Source organism: Salvelinus fontinalis, chromosome 34, assembly GCF_029448725.1.
Source record: "Salvelinus fontinalis isolate EN_2023a chromosome 34, ASM2944872v1, whole genome shotgun sequence".
NCBI classification, from domain to species: Eukaryota; Metazoa; Chordata; class Actinopteri; order Salmoniformes; family Salmonidae; genus Salvelinus; species Salvelinus fontinalis.
Genome location: NC_074698.1, coordinates 24,798,153 through 24,819,269, shown reverse-complemented (window position 1 = coordinate 24,819,269; position 21,117 = coordinate 24,798,153). Strand labels below are relative to the sequence as shown.

General features: G+C 43.1%; 1 protein-coding gene across 3 annotated transcripts in view; it reads right to left on the bottom strand.

The window, feature by feature from the left end:
* The window catches only part of LOC129833567 (potassium voltage-gated channel subfamily H member 6-like), a 39,874-nt gene extending 21,782 nt beyond the window's left edge, over positions 1–18,092 (bottom strand). The window contains exons 1-7 of one of the 3 annotated variants that reach the window (XM_055898254.1): positions 17,435–18,092; positions 13,294–13,524; positions 8,112–8,225; positions 7,791–7,894; positions 7,232–7,571; positions 7,084–7,134; positions 6,174–6,388 (exon numbers count right to left, since the gene is read on the bottom strand). In XM_055898254.1, the coding sequence (XP_055754229.1) occupies positions 6,174–6,388; positions 7,084–7,134; positions 7,232–7,571; positions 7,791–7,894; positions 8,112–8,225; positions 13,294–13,524; positions 17,435–17,510 (1,131 nt within the window). In that variant the 5' untranslated portion in view covers positions 17,511–18,092. Of the gene's footprint in view, positions 1–6,173; positions 6,389–7,083; positions 7,135–7,231; positions 7,572–7,790; positions 7,895–8,072; positions 8,226–13,293; positions 13,525–17,434 lie in introns of all 3 variants that reach the window. The other 2 variants (XM_055898253.1, XM_055898255.1) reach the window with 2 other exon arrangements.
* Between the last annotated feature and the right edge of the window lie 3,025 nt (positions 18,093–21,117).

The following is a 21,117-nucleotide window of genomic DNA, read 5'->3' as shown; positions in this document are numbered from 1 at the left end:
TAGCCACATGTGTGTGTGCACTCCCTCAAATAGTTTAGAGAAAATATCCTTTCCATTTTATTAAGCTATGTTCAATTGTATTCTTCATACTATAAAATAATAAAATATAATGCCACAGAATTTTAAGCAAATCTCATCTGCTAACTAGTGCAGCCTACAGCCATATGGCATAGCCAGATCAGGTCCTAACACTCAGAGTATGCTACCCTGTTCTGAAATAGACCACATTTTCTTCATATCATGTTTCTTTAGACTTGTCTGAAATAAATAATGGACTTATTGTGATGGTGTAGGCTATATTACATGGATTTATTAGACTTTTTAAAATGTAGATGTTCCAAAGGTCTGCATCAGTGGCTTGTAGGCTACAGTATGCATGGAAGCCAGGAGATCCTAAACATATTTATGTTAATTAACGGTCAATTACTGTGAGACCGGCAGTTATTTGCATGACTGCCACCACCCTACAAGAGCAACATGTATAATAACAACCCACCTTGACCCCTTCCACCCCTGCCAGCAACACACACAGACACATGATAGCAGAACAGCTGAAATACTCACATACACAGTCACGGATGAAAGTGGGAAATAATCGTGGGAACGGGAAGTAGAGGGATTGAGTATGAACTGCACGTCTTAACAATAGGGCTCAAGCCCCATACTGTATATCGTGCTTTGATATGATGATATATATATATATATATATATATATATATATATATATATATATATATAATATATTTATATATATACAGTCAAATCAAATCAAATTTGATTTGTCACATACACATGGTTTGCAGATGTTAATGCGAGTGTAGCGAAATGCTTGTGCTTCTAGTTCCGACAATGCAGTAATAACCAACAAGTAATCTAACCTAACAATTCCACAACTACTACCTTATACACACAAGTGTAAAGGGATAAAGAATATGTACATAAAGATATATGAATGAATGATGGTACAGAACGGCATAGGCAAGATGCAGTAGATGGTATAGAGTACAGTATATACATATGAGGTGAGTAATGTAGGGTATGTAAACATAAAGTGGCATAGTTTAAAGTGGCTAGTGATACATGTATTACATAAAGATGGCAAGATGCAGTAGATGATATAGAGTACAGTATATACATATACATATGAGATGAGTAATGTAGGGTATGTAAACATTATATTAAGTGGCATTGTTTAAAGTGGCTAGTGATACATTTTTACGTAATTTCCATCAATTCCCATTATTAAAGTGGCTGGAGTTGAGTCAGTATGTTGGCAGCGGCTGCTAAATGTTAGTGGTGTTTGTTTAACAGTCTGATGGCCTTGAGACAGAAGCTGTTTTTCAGTCTCTCGGTCCCTGCTTTGATGCACCTGTACTGACCTCGCCTTCTGGATGATAGCGGGGTGAACAGGCAGTGGCTTGGGTGGTTGTTGTCCTTGATGATCTTTATGGCCTTCCTGTGACATCGGGTGGTGTAGGTGTCCTGGAGGGCAGGTAGTTTGCCCCCGGTGATGCGTTGTGCAGACCTTAATACCCTCTGGAGAGCCTTACGGTTGTGGGCGGAGCAGTTGCCGTACCAGCGGGTGATACAGCCCGACAGGATGCTCTCGATTGTGCATCTGTAGAAGTTTGTGAGTGCTTTTGGTGACAAGCCGAATTTCTTCAGCCTCCTGAGGTTGAAGAGGCGCTGCTGCGCCTTCTTCACAACGCTGTCTGTGTGGGTGGACAAATTCAGTTTGTCCGTGATGTGTACACCGAGGAACTTAAAACTTTCCACCTTCTCCACTACTGTTCCGTCGATGTGGATAGGGGGGTGCTCCCTCTGCTGTTTCCTGAAGTTCACAATCGTCTCCTTTGTTTTGTTGACGTTGAGTGTGAGGTTATTTTCCTGACACCACACTCCGAGGGCCCTCACCTCCTCCCTGTAGGCCGTCTCGTCGTTGTTGGTAATCAAGCCTACCACTGTAGTGTCATCCGCAAACTAGATGATTGAGTTGGAGGCGTGCATGGCCACGCAGTCGTGGGTGAACAGGGAGTACAGGAGAGGGCTCAGAACGCACCCTTGTGGGGCCCCAGTGTTGAGGATCAGCGGGGTGGAGATGTTGTTACCTACCCTCACTACCTGGGGGCGGCCCGTCAGGAAGTCCAGGACTCAGTTGCACATGGCGGGGTCGAGACCCAGTGTCTCGAGCTTGATGACGAGTTTGGAGGGTACTATGGTGTTAAATGCTGAGCTGTAGTCGATGAACAGCATTCTCACATAGATATTCCTCTTGTCCAGATGGGTTAGGGCAGTGTGCAGTGTGGTTGCGATTGTGTCGTCTGTGGACCTATTGGGTCGGTAAGCAAATTGGAGTGGGTCTAGGGTGTCAGGTAGGGTGGAGGTGATATGGTCCTTGACTAGTCTCTCAAAGCACTTTATGATGACGGAAGTGAGTGCTACGGGGCGGTAGTCGTTTAGCTCAGTTACCTTAGCTTTCTTGGGAACAGGAACAATGGTGGCCCTCTTGAAGCAGGTGGGAACAGCAGACTGGGATAAGGATTGATTGAATATGTCCTTAAACACACCAGCCAGCTGGTCTGCGCATGCTCTGAGGACGCGGCTGGGAATGCCGTCTGGGCCTGCAGCCTTGCGAGGGTTAACACGTTTAACTGTTTTACTCACCTCGGCTGCAGTGAAGGAGAGCCCGCAGGTTTTGGTAGCGGGCCGTGTCAGTGGCACTGTATTGTCCTCAAAGCGAGCAAAAAAGTTATTTAGGCTGTCTGGGAGCAAGACATCCTGGTCCGCGACGGGCCTGGTTTTCTTTTTGTAATCCGTGATTGACTGTAGACCCTGCCACATACCTCTTGTGTCTGAGCTGTTGAATTGCGACTCTATTTTGTCTCTATACTGGGACTTAGCTTGTTTGATTGCCTTGCGGAGAGAATAGCTACACTGTTTGTATTCGGTCATGTTTCCGGTCACCTTGCCCTGGTTAAAAGCAGTGGTTCGCGCTTTCAGTTTCACGCGAATGCTGCCGTCAATCCACGGTTTCTGGTTTGGGAATGTTTTAATCGTTGCTGTGGGTACGACATCGTCAATACACTTTCTAATGAACTCGCTCACCGAATCAGCGTATTTGTCAATATTGTTCCCAGCACAAGCTTCTTGATATGCCACACCTGTCAGGTAGATGGGTCATATTTGAACAGGAGAAATGCTCACTATCAGGGATGTAAACAAATTTGTGCACAACATTTTAGAGAAATAAGCTTTTTGTGGGTATGGAACATTTCTGGGATCTTTTATTATTATTACTATTATTTCAGCTCATGAAATATGGGACCGACACTTTACATGTTGCGTTTATATTTTTGTTTCGTGTACATTATCTCTAAAACACTTACTTTTTAGAAAGAAATTGTTGATATCGTCAAATATCAGTTGGAAAGGTACAAGGTTGGGGTAAATTCCATTTCCAATTCCAGTCAATTCAGGAATTCACTGAAATTTCAATTCTCTTCAATGCTTTTCAATGAGGACAATTTGGAATTGAAACGTGGTTTACTTTCTGAATTGACTGTAATTGAAATGGATTTGACCCCAACCCTGGGAAGGCAACATAGTTAGCCTGGAGAAATCCAGTCTGTTTGTGCCTACATTTCACTCCTTGCCACTCCATGTCATGCCAAACATGATGATTTCTCCAGGCTAATTATCTTCTAGATGTGTGAACTTGTTGGTGAGGGGTGATTAAAAAACAAACACCACAGCTCACATCATGTGAGAGTACATGTGTGTGGTATTTATAGTGATCAGCAGCTGAGGACTCTACCAGGAGCAGGTTTGGAGGAAGTGGAGAGGGGGGCATCTATTGGCCCGATCGATTTTTCCATTGGTAGGAAATAGAGGCACGCCAAATTGCCTCCCATGTGCACCCAGCGAGCAAGACAGGGGGCATTGACACGGCAACCTAAAGAGCTCACCCCTCACTCAGAGAAATGCTAACATTAGCAGCAAGTCAAACTGCCCATTCACAATCAATCAACTAAATTCTGATGACATAAACCCCTGTTATAACACTCAAATGTACTGTCATAAGACATGTATGTTCACTTGACACACACACATCTAGCAGCCAGGGTTAGCGTGTGGGTTCATCTGGCTGGTGGCCACTCTGACTGTCCCACCACAGACATGTGGGTCAGTGTGCTACGCAGTGGTGTTGTGGGGCCATCTCACTGCGTTAGTGTTTCCATGGCATTACAGGTTATGACAATGTACTCAAACTTAGTGTGATGACATGTGGGTGTGAGAAGTTATTCTGCTGGCACAGATGTCACACTATGGAAGGTGGGATCTTTCTTTCACACATACAAACTGTCTTTTCCCCATTCTCCCTCTTTCATATACATGCAGAGAGACAATAGCATATAGTACAGTAGTGATGCTAAATAACATCTCCATACATGTAGCCAACAAAATGTTCATACAGGAGATAATATCCTCTTACACACTGCATGACAAAAGTATGTGGACACCTGCTCGTCGAACATCTCATTCCAAAATCATGGGCATTAATATGGAGTTGGTCCCCCCTTTGCTGCCTAAACTGCCTCGACTATTCTGGGAAGGCTTTCCACTAGATGTTTGAACATTGCTGCGGGGACTTACTTTCATTCAGCCACAAGAGCAATAGGGAGGTCGGGCACTGATGTTGGGCTATTAGGCCTGGCTCGCAGTCACCGTTCCAATTCATCCCAAAGGTATTTGATGGGGTTGCATTGGTGCAGGTAGCGTTCTCCTGGCATCCACCAAATCCAGATTTGTCCGTCTGACTGATAGTGAAGTGTGATGCATCACTCCAGAGAATGCGTTTCCACTGCTCCAGAGTCCAATGGCGGCAAGCTTTACACCACTCCAGCCGACACTTGGCACTGCACATGGTGATCTGGCCAGTACAGTAGTGTAATACTGCGATATATGCCATTTACGTAGCAGATGCTTTTATCCTAAGTGGCAACAGTGAATCTTTATATTTCCGTAAGTAACCCCAGTGGAAATCGAACCCACAACTCTGGTCTTGCTAGTGCCATGCTCTTATGAACTGAGCCACATACAGGACCACTACAATTCATAAGTACAATACAATACTGTAAAATACAATACATATTACAGTACAGGTGGAAGATATATGATTGTCATCCCCATGAGCGTACCACCCTCCTTCAGGCCATGAATGAGTCATGTAATGACATCAATCCAGGCTTTGTCAGGCTTGGATTCTCCATGCCAAAAGGTTTATCCCCAGGTGCATGAACAATGAGGACATTTACTGCGATGTCGATGAGAACCAATGGCCAAATGCTCAAGACAGACTTGATGCAAACTAATGCTTGCTAAATGTTATGTTTCTTTCATTTGATTACAGTACACCTATGTTGGAATTATATCTGAAAAATACAGACATTTTTTTCATCAATTGTGTAAGGTTTGATGTTCAGTCAATTTCAATAGATAGTGCAAGTGTATTGTCTAATGTGAAAACAGTACTGTGGCATATTATATTCAAAGGGCATTTTGAAACACGTATCTATTGGATTAACTAGCTGTTAAAATAACTACATTGAGAAGATATTAATATGTTGTGTTTTGATGATTAAATAAATGTTCACATGTTATTTCACAGTACATTTATATTTTGGATGAATGGTTGGGTGGTGAAAGATGCATTCAAACTAAATAAATGCACAATAAAATGTTTTATGAGACTTGCCGTGTTACAAGTGTTACCAGTTTGGAGTTTTGTATTAAGAAAATTCACCACATACTTTTGAAAATAGCACCAAAGTGACTGAAAAAAACGTTAATATTATATATATCCTTCCTGTTTGTGTGTTTGTGTGTGTATGTGTGTGTGTGGATGCATGTGGAAACTCTTGAGTGACATGCAGCTGTTACTTCAGCAGAAAGCTTGCAACACAGGAAGTCAGACCGAAGAGATGTAATCCACCACTTCTCAATAACCCAACGTTCCTTTTACACAACATCCTGTGTACACAATATCGCACATGCCGTTCTGAAAAAGCTCACTTTAAAAATCCCTGAATATATAAGCAGAATACAGGTTGAGTCAGGCAATCACATGGTTGTGGTTGTGTGATATGAGTGCTAGTGAGGACCTTGTGTCTCACCTGTGTGACATGTGTGACCTTCTCTGTGACGTCTCGGTGACGGTCCTTTACTTTGCTGGGAGCGATGATCTCGATCTCAGTGGGCGAGGGTGGTCGCAAGAGGTCGGAGGCGAAACTGAGTGTGAGGGGGTTACGAGTGCTGGTCCTGCGAGTGCTGGTCCTGCGTCGCATCAGGTCCGAGTCTGAGGTGGAGCTCAGAGTACCGGCCTTCAGGTCTGCACACAACAACACTCATCTCTCATTACTGTGTCTCTATCTACTTTCAACGACTAGTTTACATATTATATTATCATTCAAATCCTTTATTTAAACTGCAAGTAACACATTCAGAACTAAAAATATAATGTGTTATTATGCAATTTCCATTCCTCTAGGTGAGAAACATCTTGGTTTATACTGAGCAAAGCATCTGAGTGAGAAAGATACAGAGAAAGTGTATTATCTATTTCACTTGTTTTGGCAATTTAAACATATGTTTCTCATGTCAATAAAGCCAATTAAATTGAATTGATAGAGTAATGAAATGAGAGGGAGTGTGTTAATGCATTGCGGGGATGTATGTATTCCTCTACATTATTTCCCTGGGGTAGATGGGAAGTCCACAGCCCTACACTCCATCCATAGCCCATAGTATTAGGTGTGTGATGAGTGAAGGCGCACACACACACACACACACACACACACACACACACACACACACACACACACACACACACACACACACACACACACACACACACACACACACACACACACACACACACACACACACACACACACACACACACACACACACACACACACACACACACTATAGGTTAGAGGCATTGATTAGTGACCCTGCTGCATGCACATGCTCAGTGCTTGAGTAATGGGAGTGAGGATTCACATTTTCTAGAGAACAGAATACCTCCAACAGGCCCAGGTAGCTTTGGCTTGGTTTGTTTTGATTCAGATGGAACTGTAAGAGGAGACAGCCACATTTCTTCCTGTCAGAGGGGGTACAAAAATGGCAACAGACTACACTTTTGACTGGGTACACACACACACAAACTCACTGCTGATGGAGCGTGGGTCTCCTGGTCGGCCCGACTCGGCCCTCATGCTGTCGAGGTCATCCAGGGAGGAAGCTCTGCGGAGGCTGCCGACAGTCTCTCTGGAGCGGCTCCGGGGCAGGACCGTCCTGGGAAAGGCTGCACTGGAGAAGGGGCTGCTGGGGAGGAAGGGCACACTGGGTTCCAGCCGCTCCGACAATAGGGACAGCAGTTTGGGGGAGTAGTGGCTTGCAGGCTGGGAGGACTCATGGTCCTGCTCTATCAGCGCCTCTGTCTCAGACTGCATGCAGCTCTCCTTGGACGGGATACATAACTCTTTCAGTGGGATCTCTTCACTGTTGGGCTGAATTAGGGAAGGAGGAAGAGGACAATCATAGGTTAAATATTGTACTAGATTTCTACTTACGGTACTGCTAAATGTATGTGACTGAAGCTATATTCATTACAAAACATAAAAGATACAGGAACTGAGATAATCAAGATATATTATATGTAAGGTCACATTTAGAAGAGTACTGTGTGTATAGGCCTATGTGTGTATGGGAGTCTCTGGGCACCTTACCTGTAGGTAGTCCACCACCACCCCCTCAAACTGGTCTTTGGCGAGGGAAGACCGACGCATTGCACGTACCAATGGCAGTCTCAATTTCAGCCTGCGACTCTGCCCTGAGAAACCACAGAGGGCTTATACATCAACTTTACATAAATACACCTACAGTACCAGGATGTAGTCACATTCTGTATGTTATAACACAGCTACATTCAACATGGAATAAACAGGTTGATGCAGACAGACAGACAGTATCACACACACACACACACACACACACACTTCCACACTGACCTGCCCATACCCAGCCCTGGGCCACCCTCTGTCTCAGACCTGGTTTCTTGAGGGAGGGGTCAATGATCTCCTGGAAGTTGAGGATGAACATGATGACCTGTCCCTCCGCTTTCTTCACAGGAACAACATCAATCAGACAGGGCCTGCAGGTCCCTGCAGGGAGGAGAGACATAACATTATAAAGCTGCTAATGGCCATCCTAACCTGGGCTCAAAGGTAACTAAGTAGACTTCAGGACAGCTAAAGTAACTATAAATATTGTTTCATCTTATCTGACTGTGCTCTCTTTAACACTGAACACATTTAGACTCAAGAGTCTCAGGTTTCATGGTTGGTGGGCTGTTACTGCCATCTCATTTCACTTTTATGTGGAGAGGCCTTTCAAACAGCAGTACAGTCTTGTAGTTTCTTTCCATGACTGGATGTTTTCCCAGGGCATTTATGAGACCCTCCTTTCTGTTTAAGTGAAGCCGGGGTGGGGGCTGTCAACATGTCCTGGCATAGGAGAAACAGATAGAGGGGGGAGGCAGCAAATGAGATATAGAGGGAGATAGAGAATAAGACCAATCAAAATGTAGACAGACTGTAGGAAGAGGGGAGGGAGAGTGGGAGAGAAGGAGAGCTAGAGAAAGAGGAAGAAAGAAAGCAAGAGAACTACAGAAGAGAGGGGAATAGAGTGGCATATCAATCGTAGTACTGAGCGATTAGGGCATTTGAGGTGCATTCTTCTGTCTCTTCTGTAGTAGGCGTAAATGAAACACAGACCGAACAAGTAGATGTGCAATGGATTATAGTCAGTGTAGTTAATTACCATGTTTTATGCACTAAACTATGTAGAATATTGGCTTGTTCGAAACTACAACTCCCTACTACAAGTTCTTGAAATGTTCCGCATTGACCTCTGCAGCAGAGGTAACTCTAGCTCGTCCTTTCCTGTGGCGGTCCTCATGAGAGCCAGGTTCATCATAGCACTTCATGGTTTTTGCGACTGCACTTGAAGAAACGTTGAAATTTTCCTCATTGACTGACCTTCATGTCTTAAAGTAATGATGGACTGTCGTTTCTCTTTGCTTATTTGAGGTGTTCTTTCCATAATATGGACTTGGTATTTTACCAAATAGGGCTATATTTTGTATACTTCCCCTACCTTGTCACAACACAACTGATTGGCTCAAACGCATTAAGAAGTAAAGAAATTCCACAAATGAACTTTTAACAAGGCACACCTGTTAATTGAAAGGCATTCCAGGTGACTACCTCATGAAGCTGGTTGAGAGAATGCCAAGAGTGTGCAAAGTTGTCATCAAGGCAAAGGGTGGCTTCTTTGAAGAATCTCAAATATAAAATATATTTTGTTTTGTTTAACACTTTTTTGGTTATTACATGATTTCATGTGTGTTATTTCATAGTTTTGACATCTTCACTATTATTCTACAATGTAGAAAATAGTAAAGAATTAGGAAAAACCCTTGAATGAGTAGGTGTGTCCAAACCTTTGACTGGTACTGTAGGTAGAAGCTTACAAATAACATTTTGGGTGAGTTTGGACATTTACAAGTGAATGTGAATGAGAGACAATGTGCAACTGAACAAAGTTTGACGCATGCTTGTTTGACGGGAAAAAAGTACTGGCTCTGGAGCAGCATGTGTACATGCTGTGTCTGTGTGGAGTCAGGAGTCGCTAGGGCAATGGACCTGCCTGCTCTGCTCGGAGAAAATGGGGGAGGAGACAGGCCGAGAACAGAAAGGAGAAAAAACGCAAGGAAATCAAAAGATAGCAATGGCAGATGTACAGATAACTCATCCAAAGTGCTTTGACTTCTCAAACATGGCAGAAAGCTAACACAATATGATGACCCCGTCACCTTATTAATTCAGCACTTACTTAGATACTGTGCATTCGGAAAGTATTCAGACCCCTTCACTTTTTCCACATTTTGTTACGTTACAGCCTTATTTGACCTCACCCATCTACACACAATACCCCAGAAGGACAGAACAAAAACTTGTAGCAAATTTAATAAAAATAAAAAACTGAAATATCACATTTACTGTACATAAGTATTGGACTCACCTGTTCCTGCTTACTCCCATTGTGCTATAACACAGACAAACATGTGACTGGCTCAACTGTTCTGGGGAACTACGGTAAGTCTCATAATGTAAAATAATGTGACAGGTGAAAAGAAGAACACGATCTGCTTTATCTCCTAACGCTCTCCTAACATATTGCACAAGTTGACTGCAGGTACTTACATAAAAAACAGACACAAATATTACAATTTATTGAAAAACTTCAAAGAAACAGTTTCAAAGGTATTGACGGTATTGAAAAACCATCCTGTAGCTATTTCCAAATACCCTGGTATACGGGGTATACCTCCCAAGCCTAATTGATTCCCATTCAAAATCCTATTTTCCCTAACCCCTAAACCTAACCCTTAACCAAACTCTAACCCTAACTCCAGCTCTTAACCCCTAATCCTAATTGTAACCCTAACCCCTAAACCTAACCCTTAAGCCTAAAACAGACATTTTCATTTTGGGGACTGGCAAAACATCCCCGGAGTAATGTCCCCAGGAAATGTCCTTGTTTTACACTCACACACACACACACACACACATTAACAAACAAACACATTCATTCAGTTTTAGGATCAATTAAGATCAATCAAGTACAGCAGCATAATGCATTTTTATTGTGTATGATGAATTGTACCCATTTACAATTCATTCGTGCTTGTGTGCGCACCTGCGTTCATGACTGTATGCATTACTGGGATACAAAATAAATAGATATTCAGTGGATTTGAGCTGGCACACTGACAATATTTCCATGACAACAAGCTCTCCGACACGGCACTTCTCATGCCCAACGTAACGGCATTGTGTCTACAGCCTCACTAGCCAGGTCTGTTTGGTTGTCCCTCTGTCCTTTGTAGGGGTCGCGAACAAACTGGAAAATAATGACATTTTTAAGGAACAGAATCAGAACCAGACCAGGGAACGAAAGTGATCTATATTGTTCTGGAACAGAACCATTATTTAAAAGTCCCATAAAAAAATGCAACAAAGCGCCTATGCAAAGCTCTTCCTCTGTCAATCATTAACTTATTCCAAAGTCTGCCAGCTGAAAATCTTTGCCAGTGTGTGTGCGTGTAGTCTATCTGCCCCTCGGAAGCATAGCTGCAGCCTGCGGACATTACAAACATAATTCAGAAGATAGGGAGAGAGATTTTTTATTACAGAAGGATGGATTAACTTTTTCAATGCTAGTTAGGGGTCCTAAAGTTCACATTGGATTTATTAAGGTAAGATGTGTTTTTAATTCAGTTGCCGCGCTTGTTAGCTAGCCAGCTACTCTGGTCCAACGTTAAGCCAACTCTAAAGTTCAAAGACATTCAAAATTCTTCCATAGAAGCCGCTCCTTTGTAGGTATAATTCTGTGGGCCTGATTCAAATAATGCATGTCATCACAAGATCCCCAGCGTTTCAAGCCAAGCCTCCTCCTCCACCCTCTCTCGCTGTATCCCCACTCGCAAAATTTTAGTTGCATCTCACGCCCTACACTTGTCTTCCATAACGCATGTGAACAATTCACTGAGCTATAGCGTGCCAGCTCTATAGCAAGCTTGTAAGGGGTGCGTAACCGATGGCAGGGAAGTCAGACGCAGGAGAGCAGAACTTGGTAATAGCCTCAGCAGTTAAATAGCAAAACCAACGGCATAAAAAATAACAAGCTATTGGGTACAAAAACCCGTTGCGAACCAATCAACACGTGCACAAGGACTTACAATAAACAATCCCACACAAAGACATGGGGGGAACAGAGGGTTAAATACACAACAAGTGATTGAGGGAATTGAAACCAGGTGTGAGGAAAAACAAGACAAAACACATGGAAAATGAAAAGTGGATCGATTATGGCTAGAAGACCGGCGACGCCGACCGCCGAGCGCAGCCCGAACAAGGAGAGGACCCGACTTCAGCGGAAATCCTGACAAAGTTACTCTATCCATACTGCATGATTGGAAAAGTAATTTAATGTCGAGCTAAATGGAAAATAAATAAAGGTTTAAAAAGGAACAGAAAGTAACGATATAAACGGGTACTTTGGGTGGGTTGAACTGGTTCAGAACTGTATTTTGCTGGTCGGAACAGTGTAAAGAAAAAATGTATATATGGTTCTTTTCAGAACAAAACGATTGGAAAATTATTTTGGTTCCAACCCAGGGTCCTGTGTTGATGTACAAGAGACAAAACACAGGAGCATACAAGTATTTTTAATTTTTAAAATAAAACAAAATCACAAAAGTAGTGCACGGGGCCTTTACTTGTCCTGTATTAGTGGACCTATATAGCCTTCCGTAGCACGGGCAAAAAATAAATAATCTGCACTGCCCTTATCCCCCTGCAGCACCCCCAAACTACTTAGTGCAGCTATGCACAGGATGGGAATGGGGAGTGGGGATGTCACGCCCTGATCTGTTTCACCTGTCTTTGTGATTGTCTCCACCCACCTCCAGGTGTTACCCGTCTTCCCAATTATTCCCAGGGTATTTATTCCTGTGTTCTCTGTTTGTCTGTACCAGTTTGTCTTGTCAAGTCAACCAGTGTGTTTTTCTGTGCTCCTGCTTTTTCTTGTCTCTGTTTTTCTAGTCCTCCTGGTTTTGACCTTTTGCCTGCCCTGACACTGAGCCCGCCTGCCTGACCATTCAGCCTGACCTGCCCTGACCTTGAGCCTGCCTGCCTCCCTGTACCGTTTGGAACTCTGACCTGGTTCGGAACTTTTACCTGTCCTCGACCTGCCTCTTGCCTGCCCTTTGTTGTTGAAAAAATATCAGAGACTCGAACCATCTGCCTCCTGTGTCTGGGTCTTGCCCTGTGTTGTTATAGGGGATGAATAAACATGTTGCAGGTGAGGTAAGCAGGCCAAGACAGCTCCACCATGTCCACTCCCCAGACAGATAAATTAGTAGATGAGAGTTCACTGAGTCTGCAGCAGCTGGCTCCACATTCTGTAACACTGCATCATACAGTAGCATTACATAAAAGTGAGAGGGAGACAGCCATGAAACTTGGAGGGACCAAAATATTCTGTATGTGACCTTTACAGCACTCCCCACTATAAAGAAGGGGAGTAATGTTGTCACTTTGACTCTCTTGCTCTTTCCATCTCTTTCTCTCTGAATCTCAGTCTAACCCTCCACCTTCTCCTTACCTTCTTTGTTGTAGTAGAGGATCTCCACCTTGCGCTCTTCTGACCCTAGCAGGGCTTGTGCCAGCTGTGTCAGGGCAGTCTTCATGGTGCCAGGCCCCACCAAGAACTGGCAGGTGCAGGGCTGCTGCATGATCTCTGCCCGCGAGAAGCCAAACATCTGGCAGAAGCCCTCGTTACAGTAGATAATGCCACAGTTCTTCATCTGAGCGTTGGCTATCAGGAACTTACGATCTGGGAGGAAACCAAGGGGAGAGTCAGAGCAGAAATGAAAATGTACGAATATGGTGGGAATGTGGGAAATTACAGTACAATTATAATTGAAGGCTTATTACATCAAATGCAATATGCAAAATCGGACATTCTGTCACGTTCTGACCCTAGTTTCTTTTTATGTCTTTGTGTTAGGTTGGTCAGGGCGTGAGTTGGGGTGGGTAGTCTATGTTCTGTTTTCTATGTTGTTGTATTTCTATGTCTGGCCTGATATGGTTCTCAATCAGAGGCAGCTGTCGATCGTTGTCTCTGATTGAGAATCATATTTAGGTAGGCTGTTTTCCCTATTTTGGTTGTGGGTGGTTGTTTCCTGTTTTTGTGTTTGTGTCACCATTCAGGACTGTTTCGGTTTTCGTTTTCATTCACTTTGTTATTTTTGTATTTTGTAGTGTTCAGTTTTTATTAAAATATGACGAACACTTACCACGCTGCATATTGGTCCGATCCTTCATACTCCTCAGACGAAGAGGACGAGAATCGTTACACATTCAAAGTTTATCGAACTTTAGAAACATTGAGTTATCATATTCAGGTAATGATCATTTCAAGGAGAAGTCTCTCAATCAGATCCAATTCAAGTCTAGACTGTGTTTATTTCAGTTTCGCATTCAACTAACCACATTCACCTCAACATCAATTTCCATTGAAATTGGAGTAATCAAGTCTGTCCCTCTGCGGCACAAATCATATCAGTGCTGTCACGCCCTGACCTTAGAGATCCTTTTATGTCTCTATTTTGGATTGGTCAGGGTGTGAGTTGGGGTGGGTATTCTATGTTCTATTATTTGTATTTTTATGTTTTGACCGGGTAGGGTTCTCAATCAGGGACAGCTGTCTATCGTTGTCTCTGATTGAGAACCATACTTAGGTAGCCCTTTTTCCCACCTGTCTTTGTGGGAAGTTGACTTTGTTTATGGCACATAGCCTTTAGCTTCACGGTTTGTTTTGTAGTGTTTATTGTTTTTGTCGGCATTTCCAATAATAAAGGAATATGTACGCCCACCACGCTGCACCTTGGTCCAATTCAATTAACGGCCGTGACAAGTGCAATGATTCAAGATGGCCCCAGAGGGACTAATACGGAGCAGCTGGACTCAGCAACGACAGTCCGCAATCAAGATTATAATATACTGCAATAGGTTTCAGCCGTCCTTACCTAGGTTCATGAGTGTGGCTATTATCTCCAGCGCTAATGACAATTGCCTTCAAAGTCACATCAGCTACACTGATATTGTCGTACAGCGTGATATTCAATCAGTACAGTTTATATTGAAAAGCTGCTCAAACATCTGTGCCTCTGACTCTGTCTCTACTCTTCTTTTTATCCCCTCGTGAAACTGAGTTACACAACTCTCATTCTTCCCCATTTAAACAAATATGAGGAGAGCGATTTGGAGCTTCACCCAGAAAAAGCAGAACCCCTTCCCCCTCCTTGCTCCTCTGTGTAGAGTAAATAGGTGAGGTCGTTTGGTGGAAAGTACATCCTATCCTAAGTCATTATCAATGCCTCAGAACACAGACACCCAGACTCAGATTGTTGCTAAGCAGCAGTGGTCTGGCACACGCATCACCCGGCAGGGTGCTTACGCACGCACACACGCACACAGAGATAAGGAAGACATCAGTTTGATGGGACTTATCGGTCTGTCTCTGAGGACCCCTCTGCAGAGAGTTTTGAAAATCTCAGAGTAACACAATTAATTCCGAAATGTCACCTGCCAGCACAGCAAATTAAACAAGCTGAAATCCTTTAACATGAAATTGAGGTGAAAAGTGGAACATTGCATCTTCTCTCTTTAATGTGGAGCAGCGGTGGAGAGGGTTATTTTGAGCCGTACCCCTGTGGTCAACAGACTGCCTTCACACTGTGACTGAAGAACACTGACAGTGACAGGCACAGTAGTCACAGTCAGACTTACAGTAGCATAGAGATAGGCCACTACTGAGCTAGGGTATAGGCCACTACTGAGCTAGGTTATAGGCCTCTACTGAGCTAGGTTATAGGCCACTACTGAGCTAGGTTATAGGCCACTACTGAGCTAGGTTATAGGCCACTACTGAGCTAGGTTATAGGCCACTACTGAGCTAGGTTATAAATCACTACTGAGCTAGGTTATAGGTCACTACTGAGCTAGGTTATAAACCACTACTGAGCTAGGTTATAGGCCACTACTGAGCTATGTTATAGGCCACTACTGAGCTAGGTTATAGGCCTCTACTGAGCTAGGTTATAAACCACTACTGAGCTAGGTTATAGGTCACTACTGAGCTAGGTTATAGGTCACTACTGAGCTAGGTTATAAACCACTACTGAGCCAGGTTATAGGTCACTACTGAGCTAGGTTATAAACCACTACTGAGCTAGGTTATAGGTCACTACTGAGCTAGGTTATAAACCACTACTGAGTTAGGTTATAGGTCACTACTGAGCTAGGTTATAAACCACTACTGAGCTAGGTTATAGGTCACTACTGAGCTAGGTTATAAACCACTACTGAGCTAGGTTATAGGTCACTACTGAGCTAGGTTATAAACCACTACTGAGCTAGGTTATAGTTCACTACTGAGCTAGGTTATAAACCACTACTGAGCTAGGTTATAGGTCACTACTGAGCTAGGTTATAAACCACTACTGAGCTAGGTTATAGGCCTCTACTGAGCTAGGTTATAGGTCACTACTGAGCTAGGTTATGAACCACTACTGAGCTAGGTTATAGGTCACTACTGAGCTAGGTTATAAACCACTACTGAGCTAGGTTATAGGTCACTACTGAGCTAGGTTATAGGTCACTACTGAGCTAGGTTATAGGTCACTACTGAGCTAGGTTATAAACCACTACTGAGCTAGGTTATAGGTCACTACTGAGCTAGGTTATAGTTCACTACTGAGCTAGGTTATAAACCACTACTGAGCTAGGTTATAGGTCACTACTGAGCTAGGTTATAAACCACTACTGAGCTAGGTTATAGTTCACTACTGAGCTAGGTTATAAACCACTACTGAGCTAGGTTATAGGTCACTACTGAGCTAGGTTATAAACCACTACTGAGCTAGGTTATAGGTCACTACTGAGCTAGGTTATAGGTCACTACTGAGCTAGGTTATAAACCACTACTGAGCTAGGTTATAGGTCACTACTGAGCTAGGTTATAAACCACTACTGAGCTAGGTTATAGGTCACTACTGTAATTGAAGTTCAGTGCTAATCAGAGCCATTCCTCAACTGGATTTCTTCTTTGCTGAATGGATCAATAATGTTTTGTTTGAGTGGGTTGCAAAGAAATTCTGGGGCAGTTTCTGAGTGCGCAATAGTCAACTACGATACCATTTAATTCAAGACAAAAGCACGAAAACGAAGAGGCACTGTGGGTGTAAAGTGTGCTATGATGTGCTGCATAAGGCCCTGTTCAAGAAGGATATCACTCAGTTATATACACTAACAGAGTGTGTAGTAGTGGTTAGTGGTCACATGCAAACTCTGTAAAGTAAAGACATTATGTACTCTTTCTATCAGGATCCAGTGGTCTGACCAGTTTAAGGACAGAGAACATGTTACACCAACAGGCAGGCAGGCAGACAGACAGACAGACAGACTTAAACTGAAGCATCTACTTGATTACAGAAACAGCCATGTAGCACTCATATTAGGATCAATAGAAACTGGGAGGCACAAGGGAGCACTAGACAAATGCATTTGTCTTTACATTTTATTACACTTTGCATGGTTGAAAGGTTACATGGAAAAGGCATCCACTTTCATTTCTACCCAGTCTAATTGTTTGTTGTTGGGATTATACAGTTAAAACAGCTTGCTCATGGTCACATTATGTTATTACTTTTTCAGTCATAATGTAAAGTGTGTCCACTTACTTTGTCCATCGAATTTCCGGATAATGGTGTCCAGATAAGTGTTCTGGAGGGCTACATGACCGCGTCTCACAGGCATTTTGACGCAGAAAGATGAGACTTCTCCGACGCATGAACCTCCAGAGTTTTAAATAAATCAAATTAAAGACGAGGTAGGGAAATACCCTATGCAAAAATGGCCCCGCATACAGGCGGGTGCAAAAAGGCGAATTCAATATGCGATGGCTGGTGAGTAAAGCGACAAGGAAATGTCACAAGGCAGCAGCCACGAGGACCAGTTGCTAGGGCGATACAAAAAAGGCGCTCGCTCCACAGGAGAGAGAACTGGAATCCGTTTTTTGCGTGCGGTACACAGGAAAGTGTAAAAACGTTATTTCATAAGTCATAAAACGTTTCACTTTGCCTACAAAATAGTAAACAGGCTCTACAATTAGTCTAGCCTTGCCAGTCGTTATCATCTAATGAAGAGAAAAACCAACACCGCCCTCCCCGTCAACAAGATCAAAGAGAAGTGAAAGAAAAGGGGTAAATCGAAGTCTTAACCGCTACGTTGTATCCGGACAGTAGAATAAGCTAATATTTGTCGAATCTCGGATGCCCTCCCCATTTGACAGGGTTGACCAAGCACAACGCGGGGCAGGGGGAGTTATCATCCCACCAGGCGCGCCTGCCACTTTTTGACAGTGAGCAGAGACACCCTCATCAACTGCTTCGCTGCACATCACACGTCTCTACGCTCAAAATAGTCCCCCCCCCCCCCCCCCCCCCCCCCCTCTCTCTCTTTGGCCTCTGTAATGTTTTTGTTAATTTCCTTAATCTCAATAATTGACAGGGTGAAGGTATCAGTCCAGTGTGTTTGTGTATGATCCATAAATATTTCATTCGGGGAATTCATGCTATAAGTGACCACACAGTTAATGGTCCAATGCAGCTGTTTTTATCTCAGTATCAAATCATTCCTGGGTAACAATTAAGTACCTTACTGTGATTGTTTTAAATGAAAATGATCAAAAAGAAACAAAAGTAGCTTCTTCGCAAAGAGCAATTTCTCAAGACAGAATTTTGCTATGACTGTTTTTTCAAACATCTCTTACACTAAAAGGGCATTATCATCATTTTCACAATTTCACAGTTTTATTCCAACATCATAGGGTGGAAATATATATAAAACACAGAGAAATCACGTTTTTGACTACACTGGGCCTTTAATAAAATAAAAAAGACAAACAAGATCACAATTCTGGGAACCGGCATCCCCCTCCTCATAAACAGCCACTGAACCAAGAGGCAGATAAGAAAAGATACAGATAAAGGTGAGAAAACTTAACATGGGCTAGAAGGTGTCATCAACACATGTCAAGTAGAATGCCTTATGCATGCCTCAAGTCATCCTGTCAAACCATTGGTACAAATTCTCCAGTCTCACGTCTCAAAGCTCCTTCAACCTTCTGCTCCCTGAGCCAGTCAATGATAACACTGGCGACGGCTGAGAAGATTGGAGAAGATTCACCGAAAATTATGTGAAACGGCGAGGGCACTTCGACTTAACAAGAGACACAGTCTGGGTATGTTTTGATGACAGTATATAGCAGGGCCCCAACCTAACCAATATACTACATGCTAATTACCAATATGGCAAGAGCCCGGACCTGTGGAGAATGGTGGGAGGAGTTATAGGAGGACGGGCTCGTTGTAATGTCTGGAATGGATTAAATGGAGCGGTATCAAACACATCAAACATATGGAAACCACATTTGACTCCATTTATTCCATTCCAGACATTACAATGGACTTGTCACCCTATAGCTACTCCCACCAGCCTCCTCTGGCCTGGACATATACTTGCACACACCCACAGACACACACCCACACAGGCACTAGGTTTTTTTATGATGACAGTGTGGCAGCAGGTGCAGGTGTAGATTATTGAGGGGACACAGGAGAGGGCCCAAGTGCCCACATGGGATCTGTGCCAGAGAAGAGACAGGCAATAATGACCAACTGGGGTGTGTGTTCCGAACAACACTTGTCTCAGTTTCTAAGGAGAACAGATGAATTCCATATACTGTACGTATAGTTGAAGTCGGAAGTTTACCTTAGCCAAATACATTTAAACTCATTTTTTCTCAATTTCAGACATTTAATCCAAGTAAAAATGTCCTGTCTTAGGTCAGTTAGGATCACCACTTTATTTTAAGAATGTGAAAATCAGAATAATAGTAGAGAGAATCATTTATTTTAGCTTTTATTTCTTTCATCACATTCCCAGTGGGTCAGACATTTACATACACTCAATTAGTATTTGGTAGCATTGCCTTTAAATTGTTTAACTTGGGTAAAACATTTCGGGTAGCCTTCCACAAGCTTCCCACAATAAGTTGGGTGAATTTTGGTCCATTCCTCCTGACAGAGCTGGTGTAACTGAGTCAGGTTTGTAGGCCTCCTTGCTTGCAACAAGCTTTTTCAGTTCTGCCCACAAATTTTCTATAGGATTGAGGTCAGGGCTTTGGGATGGCCACTCCAATACCTTTACTTTGTTGTCCTTAAGCCATTTTTCCACAACTTTGGAAGTATGCTTGGGGTCATTGTCCATTTGGAAGACCCATTTGTGACCAAGCTTTAACTTCCTGACTGATGTCTTGAGATGTTTCTTCAATATATCCACAATTTTCCTCATTCATGATGCCATCTATTTTGTGAAGTGCACCAGTCCCTCCTGCAGCAAAGCACCCCCACAACATGATGCTCCCACCCCCGTGCTTCACGGTTGGGATGGTGTTCTTCGGCTTGCAAGCATTCCCCTTTTTCCTCCAAACATAACAATGGTCATTATGGCCAAACAGTTCTATTTTTGTTTCATCAGACCAGAGGACATTTCACCCAGAAAGTACCAGCTTTGTCCCCATGTGCAGTTGCAAACCGTAGTCTGGCTTTGTTATGGCGGATTTGGAGCAGTGGCTTCTTCCTTGCTGAGCGGCCTTTCAGGTTATGTCGACATAGGACTCATTTTACTGTGGATATAGATACTTTTGTACCTGTTTCCTCCAGCATCTTCACAAGGTCCTTTGCTGTTGTTCTGGGATTGATTTGCACTTTTCGCACCAAAGTACGTTCATCTCTAGGAGACAGAACACATCTCCTTCCTGAGCGGTATGATGGCTGCGTGGTCCCATGGTGTTTACACTTGCGTACTATTGTTTGTACAGATGAACGTGGTACCATCAGACGTTTGGAAATTGCTTCCAAGGATGAACCAGACTTGTGGAGGTCTACAATTTTTTTCTGAGGTCTTGGCTGATTTCTTTTGATTTTCCCATGGTCAAGCAAAGAGGCACTGAGTTTGAAGGTATGCCTTGAAATACATCCACAGGTACACCTGCAATTGACTCAAATGATGTCAATTAGCCTAACAGTAGCTTCTAAAGCCATGACATAATTTTCTGGAATTTTCCAAGCTGTTTAAAGGCACAGTCAACTTAGTGTATGTAAACTTCTGACCCACTGGAAGGGAAAAAATCTGTCTGTAAAAAATAGTTGGAAAAATTACTTGGGTCATGCACAAAGTAGATGTCCTAACCGACTTGCCAAAACTATAGTTTGTTAACAAGAAATTTGTGGAGTGGTTGAAAAACGAGTTTTAATGACTGCAACCTAAGTGTATGTAAACTTCCGTCTTCAACTGTATG